At 56.5% G+C, this 12,465-nt stretch overlaps 1 protein-coding gene across 2 annotated transcripts; it reads right to left on the bottom strand.

Moving 5' to 3' along the window:
* Positions 1-754: 754 nt before the first annotated feature.
* Meis3 (Meis homeobox 3) lies at positions 755-10,132 on the bottom strand. 2 transcript variants are annotated; one of them, XM_055609490.1, is made up of 13 exons: positions 9,923-10,132; positions 8,188-8,369; positions 7,906-8,065; positions 7,764-7,814; positions 6,980-7,030; positions 6,673-6,822; positions 4,236-4,347; positions 3,924-4,072; positions 2,726-2,802; positions 2,496-2,554; positions 1,865-1,948; positions 1,491-1,560; positions 755-1,225 (listed from the first exon to the last, which is right to left on the bottom strand). In XM_055609490.1, exons 1-12 carry the CDS (start codon positions 9,932-9,934, stop codon positions 1,511-1,513), a joined length of 1,137 nt encoding a protein of 378 aa, XP_055465465.1. In that variant the 5' UTR covers positions 9,935-10,132; the 3' UTR covers positions 755-1,225; positions 1,491-1,510. The 2 variants fall into 2 exon arrangements, with proteins under 2 accessions (XP_055465465.1, XP_055465466.1); XM_055609491.1 differs by having other exon boundaries at positions 6,673-6,771.
* Positions 10,133-12,465: the final 2,333 nt, after the last annotated feature.

The following is a 12,465-nucleotide window of genomic DNA, read 5'->3' as shown; positions in this document are numbered from 1 at the left end:
TCCGAGCACCCAGATGGCATGAGGTCTCGTGGTATCTCAGGGCAAGGGTCAGGCTGGCCCTCGAGTGTGCTGGCTTCAGGGCTGGGTTTCTATCTGCCCTGTCAGTCATCGCCACAGCTACCCCAGGTCTGAGCGGCGGCCCTGGCTGCCCATGCTCAAGCTCTGCCTGTTTTTAAGGTGTGTATGCTTCCTTTTAAAGGACATCTTTTGACATTTCAGAGAGCTCACATCCGTGAGCATGCGTGTGGAAGTAAGCGGACAGCGTGTGGGAGTTGATTTTCTTCTTCCACCATGTGGGTCCTGAGTCTTCAGGCTGGTGTCTTCACGCTGGTGGTGGCGTTTACCCACTGAGTCATCTCCACAGATCTGGTTTTTATACTGCTCTTTTTGTAGGGATTCTTGTGTGTGTGTGTGTGTGTGTGTGTGTGTAGGTCAGAGGGCAACATGGAAGTGTCTGTTCTGTCCCCTTACCATATGAATCCTGAGGCTCAGACTCAAGTCATCAGGCGTGGCTACGAGCAACTTTACTCATTGAACTATTTTGCTGACCTCTGTGACCACTTTTAAAGCCCAGCTGTGCCTGGTGTATGAGGACAGGCAGAAGCGTGACGACCTTTACAATAGCGTGCATTTTAAGTCACACAGCAGCAGCTGACTGCTACACACAGTGTTTCAGAGCAGGGATCAGAAGATGGATGGACAGTGGCTATTAGCCTTTGTGACCCTTCAGTTTCAAATTACCAAGGATTTGAACTCTTAGAAGACAAATGAGAATTTTGATTTGTATTTTTAAGACTTTATCATTAAAAAAAAGAAAAGTAGAAGATGGTCAGAGAAGGGATGTGGGGGAGGCTGAGGACAGGAGGATGGAGGATGCTCTCCTAAACATTGGATCCAGGTGACCCTCCTTCCTTGAGCATTCTTGCCAACCCCGCTCCCTTCTCTGTCCTGGATCAGCCCAGCCACCATCTTCTGCAGACCTTGGCCCCGTTCTCAGCTCAGGTCCTGGGCAAAAGGGAGGACAGAAGAAGGGTACAGGACCTGGAGGCTCTGTCTTTGCCCTTGAGAGACCCTCAAGTGGGCTCTTGGGTCCCCAAACCTCTGGGGTCCCCAGGGAGGTAGGCGTTGAATGGGGTGGGAGCTTTGGAGGTGAAGTCCTGAAGCCCAAGGACCAGCGAGGACCAATTAGGTAACAAGGCTGGTGGTCACAGTCAGAGGCCAGGGCCTGTGGAAGAAAGGTGGACTGAGTCAGAAGGCACTGCATTGGTCATTATGATGGGTGAGTGGGTGGATGGACGGGCAGGTGGGTGATGGGTGGGTGAGGGTGAATGGGTAGGTAGGTGGTGGATAGAGGGAGGGATGGGTGCAGCATCTTCTCATCTAGCTTGGAAGATCCTCATTTCAGGAACCCAGGCTGGCACTGCTCTAATTGGGCCCACTATCGTTTAACGAAGTTTGAGACTGCCAGGCCCTGGACTTTGAATACTCACCCTCCTTCTGACCCCAGCTTCTATAGGCAATGCCACTCTCCTTCCAAGTTCAGGTTCATCCCCATTGATCCTGGGAAGCAAGAGAGATCAGTGATGCCTCCTGCCCACAGATCCCTAATCCCCCCCTCACCCCTTTCATTACCCAGGGTCCTTCACCAGGATCAAATGAATCAAGTGTTTCAAGAACAGAAGAACAGAAGAATGTTTGGCCCTTTTGGAAAAACTAGTCTCAGATTTGGCTTAGCCCGGCAGAACTAGAGCAGGCCCTCGGAATTACCATCTTCTCTTCCCTGTGTGTAGGTCATTCATGAGCTGAGTCTAGGTTTGTGGTTAGAGGCGGAGCCTGGCATAGGAAGTGGCCACAGGAAACTTACCTGGCGTCCTGACTGTCACTTGTGACTGAGTCTCTGTGTAGCCTGTCATGGGCTGGCCCTCAGGGCTGAAAGATGCACCCTGCCCTAGGAGAGGGGACGGGGTCTCTGGTGAGTCCCAGGAGGCCAACAGAGGTGTTAATATGCAGCTGGGCCTCAGGAGCCCTGTGGAGGGGGCTGAGGCAGAGGCCCGGAGGCTCCTCAGCGTGGCCTGGGGTACAGGCAGAAGCTGCAGGGGCCCTTCAGAGACAGTTGCAGTGAGATAGACTAGGGATCACAGGGACAGACAAGATGACACACGCCTTTAACACCTTTGCTTTAGAGGCAGGCAGACCTCTGTGCATTCAAGGCTAGCCTGGTCTACAGTGAGTTCCAGGCCCGACAGAGCTACACAGTGAGACCCACTCTCAAAAATAAAACAAAAACTTATTTTAGGAAAGAAGATGGTATTTGGGGTGCTGGCAGAGCGCCAGGGAAGGGAGTCAGGGTTCAGTGGAAGCTGAAGCTCCAAGAATGGGCTGGAGTTAGAGGACGAACTTCAGGAAGGCTCCATAGGTGTGGTGCATCCCGGGGCACCCGGGGCACAGGAGGCCCCGTCCTGCCTGAGGCGAGCGACCTCCCATCCCTTATGTACCTGTGCGATTGGACTGGTCGATCATGGGCTGCACGATCCTTCTCCGGGCATTAATAAACCTGGGAAGTAGCAGGGGAAGAGGAAAAAGAAAAACGTGTGAGGAAGTACTTGGGGGTCAGAGAGCCACCAGAGGAAGGGAAGTCGGAAGGAGTCCGCATCTGGGCTGCGACGACCGAGGGGCGGGAGGTGGCGGTTCAGCACCGCGGACAGCGCCCGGCCCGGCCACTCACCAGTTGTTCACCTGCAGGATGGTGAGCCCCGTGTCCTGGGCCAGCTGTTTCTTTTGCTCTTCTGAGGGGTACGGGTGCTGCAGCCACCAACAGGAGTCATTCTGCCTGCCCCGCTGCTGTGTGCTCCCTAAGGTCTAGCCTGGTGCATCTGGTCCCCAAGGCAGGAGGAGCGTGGGAGGGCCACTCTCCCTCCCCCGGGCCAAAGAGGCCAAGCCCAGCAAAGTCCCGCAGAGCCCCTCCCCCCGCTTCCACCGCATGTTGCTTGTGTGCCTCCTGCCTTGAGGCCTGTAACCCTGGCTGGCCTCAAACTTGCTGTTGAGTTGAGGCTGATGTTGCCTCCCATGTGCTGGGGTTACAGTGTACCCCACCAACCACACCCGGTTACGCAGCGCTGGGTGGACCCCAAGACTTCCTCTTGCTGGGCCGGCAATCCACCAAACTTAACTACAGCTCAAGCCTCCTCTTCAACATTTCATTCATGTTCTCATTCTCTCTCCCCCCCCCCCCCCCCCCCCCTTTCCGCCCCCCCCCCCCCCCGTGCTTGTGTGTGTGTGTGTGTGTGTGTGTGTGTGTGTGAGCACATGCGTGTGCAGGCCAGAGGACAACTTGTGGGAGTCCGTCCTCCCCTTCCATCCATCACTGGGTCCCAGGGAGCACACTTGGGCTTTGCCTCTTGACCTATCTCATCAGCCTTGCGCTTGTGTGGTTTTGAACAGAGAGGCTTCTACAAACCCCAGGTCATCTCCAACCTCAGAACTTCCTGCCCCGGCCTCCTGGGATTGCAAGCACCACTCCCGGTTCTAAGTCTGTTTCTCTCTCTCCCTCTTCCTCTGTTCTCAGTTCACCCCCAGCTCTATCTTCCTCCTACGAGGCCCTCCCTAACTGCTTTTAGTCTGTGTCCACAAGGCAGTGTGGTACAAGAGTTAAGGCTAGATTGCCTGCATTTGAACTTAGGTCTAGCTGTGACCACAGGCAAGACTCTCTTCAGGCCTTATCTTCATGATGCATTTAGTAACAGAACATCCTCCCCAGTGCATCCTGGGATGAATGGTCAGTGGATGATTGACAGGTGGGTGAGAAGATGGGTGGGGCAGGGGCTGCTGGGACCCATCTCTGACTGGACCTTGGTTGGGGCTTGGCCTCTGGGACAGTGACCTACCTATCTCCGTCCACCTCCACCCAATCTGAAGGCTCTCACCGAGAGATGCTGGAACAACCAGGCCCTCATGATGTTGGTGGCCACTTTGGGGAAGATCCCCCTCTTCTTGTTTCGCCGGCGCTCCAGGTCCAGCTCCTCGTCCTCTCCTGCAGAACTGGGGGAGGCCACGCTTGTGTCCAGCGCATCTCCTGGGGAGGAGGACATGAGCGATTGGTGCTGGTAAGCAACAGAGGACGTTGGTCCCTTTACCCCAGACACCACACTGCAGGTTCCCTGGGAGCCCTGCTTGAAGTGTAGCCCTAACCCTCAGAGCAACTCCCAGGATTCCTCTGTCCCTCCGAAGTGTCTCACCTTGGTCACTTGAGTTGTCCCCACTCTGGGAGGCCAGGCCTCCACTGGATGGACCTGGGGTCCCCACGTGTACAGACCCACTATCCTCATGGTCTCTGATCCATGTGTTGTTCTAGGAAACAAGAATGAAACATCAGTGAGAAAGCTTAGGGAATCCAGGCTCTGCAGGAAAACTTGTCCCTGCTTTTCTGGCTGTGTGACCTTAGGCAAGCCACTTTGCCTCTCTGTGCCATTTTCAACTGGGAAAGACGAAACAAGCTCTCCCCTTGGTGTGAGAAGCGTGCGATGAGCTCATCTGTGTGCGGGTGTGGAGTGATTGTCAGGTAGACAGGAGCCATGGACACCCACATCTGACACTCTTGGGACCAGGGATGCTTTAGACTTCACACCTTATTCTGAAAGCCAGGGCTGGTGGTGTCCATTAATCCCACTGTCCAGAAGGCTAAGGTAGGGTTGTCATGAACTCCAAGGCAGCCTGGGTTACAAGGTAGGACCCTGCCCCAAAAGAACAATGAACGAACTCAACTAAGAAAAGCAAACAAAACCTTTCTCATTCTGAGCCGGGAGACTTCAGCAGTGGGTTTCCTGCTCATCCCACCAGGAGGTAGGCCTCTGTCTCAGCACCAAACCCATTAACATGCCCTGGCAAGCCACATGAATATTAACTAAGTGGAAAAAATATAGGCTATAAATAGCCTCTCATTAGTTCAGGTTGGATTTTTTTTGCCAATGAATTTACACTGAACTTGCGGAAAAGTTGGTGTCCAGATGTGTTGTCTTTTGTTAAGTGCTGGGAACAGAATCTAAGGTATTCTTCACCTAGATGAAGCCTCTACCACTGAGCGACATCACCAGCCCCTCACTGGGGATTCTAGGCAGGGGCTCTACCACTGAGCCACACCCCAGCCCCTCACTGGGAGCATGTTTTTTTTTCCTTTTGAGATAGGGTCAGTCTGTAGCCCAGTCTGGCTTGAAAACATATTGTTGTTCAAGGTGGCCTCAAGCTCCCAGTGGTTCTCCTGCCTCAGCCTTCAGAATTATGGAATTACGAGCCTATAGCAGCATGCCAGGGTTTTCCCTGAGAGTTTTTGTATTGTATAACTGGTCATGAGCTCCCTGAGTGTGAGTGCTGGTCCATGAGACTCCCCAGATGAGAGGAGGGTGTGACTCTGTGGGGTCACCTCTCTGTGTGACCTCCAGGTGACTGTCCTTTGAGCATAACTGAGAGTTCGTGAAATCTGATCAGGGACCTCCCAACCCTTTCATGAAAAGTTCTTCTGAGACTCAGCTTAGTCTGAGGTCAAAAGGCCTGTGTGTGTGTGTGTGTGTGTGTGTGTGTGTGTGTGTGTGCGTGCGCGCGGAAGCCAGAGGTTTATGTGTGGTGTCTTTCCAAATTCTCTCCACCTTATGTACTGAAGCAGGGCCTCTCACTGAGCCCAAAGCTCACCCATCCAGCTCGGCTAGGTAGCTGGCTCGCTCTGTGGGTCCTGCCTCTGCTGCCCAGGTGCTGGGATTACAGTCAAGTCTTTAGACTCAGCCAACATCTACCTGGACACTGCGGCTCCTAACCCCAGTCCTCAGACTCACACGGCCAGGGCTTCACTGCGCTGTGTCTCTAGCCCCCTCGGAGGGTCTTCGAGGCTCTCCTTTGTGGTAGTGTGTGGTGTACCGCAGGCTCTAGAGTTGTGCGATGTGCCTGTCTCTGACTCTGGGTTGTGCCCTTGCTGTGTGTGTTGCCAACATCTGGAGGTGGCCCCAGATGGCTTTTTCTAGGTGAGGTGACTTGCGATCCAACCCGGCTACTACCTATGTAACTGTTGCCTGATGTTCTGAGCTGATCTCGTTTTATTTACCTGTATTTCTAAATCTACATAGATGACTATGAGGCCGCCTGGCTGCTGGGCAGCACGGCATGCGTGTTATGCCTGTGAGGCATAACACACTGTTATGTGTGCACAAGGGCTTTTTGTCAATCACTGTCCAAGAGTGACCATGTCTGAGCTCGTATACAAGTGTCTAGAGCTCTTTGGCTCCATTGGAATTAGCTGTGCGGCCATGTGTGTATGCTATGGCTATACTTAGAATGGCAGCGCGGGAGCGACTGTATGGTCTGGGCTATTCTCTCTCGTGCTTGGGGCTCTTTGGGGATGTGCGTGCGATGCTTACATGACTGTGGCTGGGTGGCTGTAGGGTCTATGCTGCTGTCTCACGCTTGGGCTTGTTTCAGGAGGTGGTGCTCATTACGGCCTGTTGAGTATGGCTGCCTATGGCTGACTTAAGTTGGTTGCATGCACGTTTCTGTGCCGTGGTCCAGCCGTATCTGTGTGTTGCTGTGACACGGGATGTGAGGGTAACGTGCACTCCATGGTTGGCACGTTTGAGGTGCTCGGGTGTGAAGCACGCCTTCCTGCCGTGGTACCAGAAAGTTGACGCCCACCTGGTCTGGGAGGCTGGGACAGGGGGCTGCGTAGTCCTCAAGGTCCTCCCTGCCACCGCCGTCCCGATCCTCGATCACCAGGTCTATGGGCATCTTCCCCTTGAGGCAGGTGATGTAGCGATGACAGAAGTTGTCGCACAGGTCGTGGACCTGGGGGGGCAGCAGGGTACTGGGGGGGCCACCCGGGGGAGCCAGGGCCGGGGTGAACAGGGTGAGGGAGCATTCTGTTTCCCCTCCCGGGGGGGGGGGGGGGGGGGGGGGGGTGGGGGGGGGGGGGGTGGGGCAGGTGCCAGTGAGACACCCTCACCTTCTCCAGCTCCAGTAGGTGGAACCGGAGGACCTGGATGGCCTGGACCATCTGCAAACAGAGAGGAGGGCAGCTAGGTGTGGAGCTGCGCACGTGGCCTCCCAGCCCTGGGGCCACCCACAAGGACAAGGCCAGTCTGGGCTGCATAATGGGTTCCTGGACAATAGGGGGACACTGCTTTGAAAAAAAGACAGAGAAATATCCTCGAGACAGAACGGCAAAGAAAACAACAGGGACAGGCCAGAGAAGCCAACTGGGCTAAAGGAAAAACAGAGACAGGCTTAGTAAGTCAGCATCAGGGAGAGTTTGATTGATGGCCAAGGTAGAAAGAGAAGTGACAGGGAGAGAGTCCATCACAGGGGGAGCTGCAAGGTGCTGTGGCAGGGCCCTCTGCTCTGGTTCCCACCTCCACCTTGTGAACTACATTTCCCAGAGGTTTCTGCCAAAGGATGAGGCCCAGAGATAGTGCTGCGGTGCAAAGAAAGGGCATTTCTCACTAGTTCCCCCTCTCCCTTCTCTCCCCTGCACTTCACAGCTCTTTGGGGTGGTGGCATCACTCGCTTGGTTCCCTGGTTCATGGAGTTAGAGTGGCAGAGCCAGGATTCAAACCTGGGGTCTCAAATGGGCGACGCTCTTGTGGTTTGACAATAGTGGTTTCCTGTCCTCACCCCTCAGCCAATCCCAGGAACACGGGTGGGAAGGACAGGGGCCAGCTGCAGAGGGGACACGGTGGGGAAGGACAGGGGCTGGCTGCGGAGGGGACACGGTGGGGCCTGGGTCTCACCAGGTTGTCCAGCTCCGGGTCAGAAGAGAACAGTGGCCTCTCAGAGCGGATCTGGGAGGGAGAGGAGAGGCCAGGCCAGGAGTCCCGCCTCCTGCCCACCCTTCCCGCTGCCTCCCTGGTGCCTCTCTCCAGGGCTGCCCACCTGCTTAGCAAAGGCAGCGATGTCCTCATTGAAGGAATCGGAGGAGCAGACGTCACCGCCTGGGGGTGCGCCGAGCCCAGCCGAGGCCCCATCTCGGGGCGAGCATGTGGCCAGCTCACACTTCTCAAAGACCAGGGCCAAGAGCGGGAAGAGGGGGTGTCTGGTGGGACAGGAAATGGCATTCATGGGGGAAGTATGGTGTGCTCAGAGACAGACACAAGGAGAGAAGCTGACCCCTGGAGACACAGAGGACACCCTGGGCGCCCTGCCCTGTCCACTCACCCATAGATGTCATCCTTCTCTCTCTTCAAGCTGTCGCTGTCCAAGCCCGGGGCTGGGGGTTGGGGAGGCCGGTGTGGGCCGTAGGGCCCAGGGGCTCGAGGTGCTGAAGGTGCTGCCTCAGAGAAACTGGCCAGCGCTGTCGCATGCTCTGCAATGCCGGGGTAGTGGCGCACCTCATCGTACTGCAAGAGAAGGGCCAAACACGGGGGAGGTCAGCCTCCTTCGCCCAGGCTACACTGCACACACCTCAGTGTCCAAGGATCCCCGCCTCTGTCCTTAAGTTCACAGTGTTCCACAGAACTGTCCACGTGAGTGTAAGAGTCCCACTCAGGACCCAGAAGAAGACTGGCCCAGGTCAGGGGACATCTAGAAAGGCTCTGGATGGCGGACAACCCAGGGAGAGAGAAGGGCAGAGGTACAGACACAGAGATGTAGAGAGAGTCAGCCAGGGAAGGTGAGCACACAGGGGAGGGCAGGGTCGACCCAGAAAAGCCACAAAATTCACCCTCATATGCACAGCATCTTCCTGCTTATTTCATATATGTAGACTTTATTTATGCAGTACTGGGTTCCAAAGCCTGGTGCATCCTAGGCAGGGGCTCTACCACTGAGCCACACCCCCAGCGCCTCACTGGGGGATTCTAGGCAGGGGCTCTACCATCCTTGTTTGTTTTTGAGATAGAATCTTACTTCGTAGCCCATGCTGGCCTGGAACTCAGAGGAACCCCCTCCTGCTCTAGCCTCTGGAGCGCTGAGATTACAGATGTGAGTCATCCAACAGCTCACTACACACCCCCAAGTATCCCTAACAACTTATCCAACATGTAAAATCACCATACCCATATCCACACACAGTTGGGCACACAGCCTGCATACACATTTATATGATGTATGTGGGCATATATGCTATAGGGGTATGTTCTCCATAGCATGCAGGCTTAGAGCACCACACCCCCAACTGCCAGAGACAACCTTACACACACACACACACACACACACACACACACACACACACACACAGAGAGAGAGAGAGAGAGAGAGAGAGAGAGAGAGAGGAGAGAGACTGAGGTGAGGAAATGAAAGATATTTAGCACAGTCTGACAAGTCAATAAATACATTGTGTGTGTGTGTGGGTAACCCCATTCTACCATGTAAACAGCCCTAACCAGAAACAAGAGTATGGGAGCCAATTTCTGGTCCTCTCGTCACAGAGTCATGATGGGGCAGCAGGACCTTTGATCTCCAGGTCCTCAGTAGCGGAGAGGCAGAGGGTCCTGTGCGCTGCTGCCGGCCTGAGTGCCCTGGGCCACCTGTGTGGCCGATGCTAACTTCTCCAGCACCCTGGAGTGAATTCACCTGCTCCCCGCTGCTCATCTCATCACGAACCCCAAAGACTGGGTCCTCACCTGCCGCCAGCCCCGGCTCCAACCTTCCCTATCCTCCGGGCTCGCGTCTCTCCACTCTCCAGGACCAGAGAGAGAGCCCCTTGTCTGGCCGCCCGATGAGACGGTCCACCTCAGGGTGGGTCTCAGACAACAGAAGCCTGGGGGAGGCAGGAGCGGAGAGGGTAGAGCGAAGAGGGTAGGGGTGGGAAAGACCCAGGAGAGTAAGGGGGCCAGGGAGGGGGAGCGGGAGCGACAGAGGAACAGAGGGAGGGGCAGGGGGAACTCTAAGGGCCAAAAAGGAGCTCGTAGAGGCAGACAGGGGCTCGGGCGGGACAGGCGCGGCCACCTACCCTCCGGGCCATGGGCCGGCACGGCGCGTCCTGGGCTCGGGCGGTCACGGCCGGGGGCTCATCGCGGCGGGAGGTCCCCGAGGTCCCAGCCGGGTGCCGGGGTCTCCAAGTCGCCGAGACCCGCCGATAGCGGCCGAGGGCGGCGGCGGCTCCTCCGCTCACACGGGCCCGGCCTGTGTCACATCCGGAAGTTCACGCGGAGACGCTTAACCCGCTGTCCGCCGGAGCGGGCCTCCTCCCGAGCGTCCCCGCCCCTGTCTTGTCCCTCCCCTCTCCGCTGAGGTCCCTCCCCCAGCTCCGTCCCTGCCTCCGCTTCTCGCCGCGGGCCGTCCCCTCCCGCCCCCTCGCCCCTTCTCAGGCTGCAGGCCTTCCTCCCCCACCTTGGCCTTTGTACGCCAGCTTCGCGGGGTCCGGCGTCTGGAGCTTCCCCGCTGCCCACCCTCCCTCTCGGTCCTCTCCGCTGCTTCTTGCTCTCTCCCTGCCTGGCCACCAGGGGTCTGCAGCAGCTCTTTTGCCCCCTCCTCCCCTCTTGTCATCCTCCCGTCTCTCCTGTGAGACAGGGGTAGAGAAAAGGAAGCACAGGGAAGGACTAAACTTATATTTCAGTTTGTCCTCCTGCGCTGGTTCCGTCCCTTGCCTCCGCTGGGGCACAAGGGTGCTGTGGGTCTGAGGCTCCGGTGTGTCTGTCTGTGCCCAGAAATGGCAAATTACTGGGTTTCTGGAGGAGCTCTCAGAGAAGCTTTGGGATGGAATTCCAGTGACAAAAAAAAGTGTGTCACTCGGGGAGGCTGAGGCAGGAGGATCGTGGGTTGGATGCAAGCTTGGTTTTTTAGTAAGATCCCGTCTCCAAAAAACCAGAGGGGAAGAGGAGGCTGTGGGCTGCGGGAGGAAGAGGGGGAGAGGGAAGAAAGGCAGGAGGGGACCCGAGAGACTGAGAAGCGGTGACAGAGTCCCAGAGAGGCAGCTGAGCCTGCTCGCTGTCGGTGGCACGAGCCCCGCTGGGCTGGCTGGAGGGACATTTTATGACTCTCATCAACAGCGCGTGGCACTCCTTCATCTTCTCTGCTGGAAATAAAACAAAAGCCGGGGCAGAGGTGACAGGTGGGGCGGGCCTGGGGCCTGAGGGATGGGGGGAGCTGTGGTGGCCTTTCTACCAAAGGACGGTAGGAGGCTGGGGAGGGAGGACCAACAGGGACAGGGCCCGGGTTCTTCTCGGTCCCTGGAAGGCCTCCTCTCCCCCAGACTCAGTTCCTCAGCCTCCCTTAGACTCCGATGAATGCCTGCAGTCTGGAGTCCAGAGCTTCCTCCAACGTGCCTTTCTCTGTCAGCAACAAAACGGGGCTTCAGAGCTCAGGGGACCTTGCCTGAGTGTGGGCTCATCACACAAGTGAGGCTCCCCATCTCTCCCCACTGTGGCCCTTTACTAATGGTGGGTCTGGCCGCACACACCTACCCCAACATAGGTATCGTGCCATAAAAAATTAATTTAAATAACTTTCAATTCAATGTATAAAGTTCTCCTATCTGTCCTTCCCTCCCCCACTACCTCAGTGGAGGGAGATTCATGGAAGTCTGGGGCCATGGCTTTGGTCTGTGTCTTGGGAGAGTCACCTTTGCCCTCATGGGACCCGATGTTTGGGTGGGGATGACGAGGTCTCACGTAACCCAGGCTAACGAACTCGCTCTCTAGTGAAGGATGACCTTGATGCATGGTTCTCCTTCCCTAACCGACCAAGTGCCAGGATGACCAGCATGCATTGCTATGCCTGGTTCAGAAGCTGAGTGTGAGCTGAGGTGCAGCCTCACTCAAAGGCAGAGCGAGGGAAGGAGTGGACAGAGACCGCAGGGAGGGGGTGTGTGTGCCCGCAGAGACTCCAGAGCCAGCAACTGTGACCCTGAGCACCGAAGGCTCTAAGAGACCCCGCAGGGGCTGGGCTCGTGCACACACATCTTTTTAATTAATGAAAGGGACTAGATGTTGGGAAAAGAAAGAATGAGACTGTCTGATTGAGAAATTGATGGGCGAGGCGAGTGGCTACCTGTGTGTGCGCAGTCTCTGGCCGGTCTTCTCCTGAGCTCTGGCCACTTGCTATGGCTGCCTCCCTAGTACGATGCTGGGACCCTTTCTCTGGGACAGAAGGGGCTGTGGTAGCCAGGGATGGCTGCTGATCCCCTCTGGGAGGGTGCTGTGTGGGCCGCCGTGCCTGCGTCTGAGCTTGGGAACCGTGCTGGGCTCTGCTGGTGTGGCTGCTGGGGACTGCCCCTGTGTGACCCCGTTTCTCCCAGGGGAAGGCCCCAGACTAGATCGGTCAACACCCCTCACTGAGTGTACAGGGCTTCCCACATCTCCCCAGCCTCCTGGGCGGGACCCTCCTTCCTGGGCTCAAACCACGGGGAGGGGAGGTAGGGGGTGACTATGGAGCAACCCTAACCCCCAAGGTTCTCAAGGGATCCCAGCCCGCTGTGCGTGTCTCTCTCTCCATCTGTCTCCACCTCTGTCTGTGTCTTTCTCCCCCCTTACTCTTTCCCCGAGACCTGCCATC

This window comes from Psammomys obesus, unplaced genomic scaffold (genome assembly GCF_907164565.1).
Source record: "Psammomys obesus unplaced genomic scaffold, mPsaObe1.curated_primary_1811, whole genome shotgun sequence".
NCBI lineage: Eukaryota > Metazoa > Chordata > Mammalia > Rodentia > Muridae > Psammomys > Psammomys obesus.
This window is presented reverse-complemented; position numbering and strand designations above follow the sequence as displayed.

What these genes read in the sequence shown, in the direction of transcription:
- Meis3 (XM_055609490.1), bottom strand. An exon ending in ACCCGGAGCTGGACAACCTG is followed by an intron (nt 7,031 to 7,763) that starts GTGAGACCCAGG and finishes CTCTGTTTGCAG; the next exon opens with ATGGTCCAGGCCATCCAGGT. An exon ending in ACCTACTGGAGCTGGAGAAG is followed by an intron (nt 6,823 to 6,979) that starts GTGAGGGTGTCT and finishes CTGCCCCCCCAG; the next exon opens with GTCCACGACCTGTGCGACAA.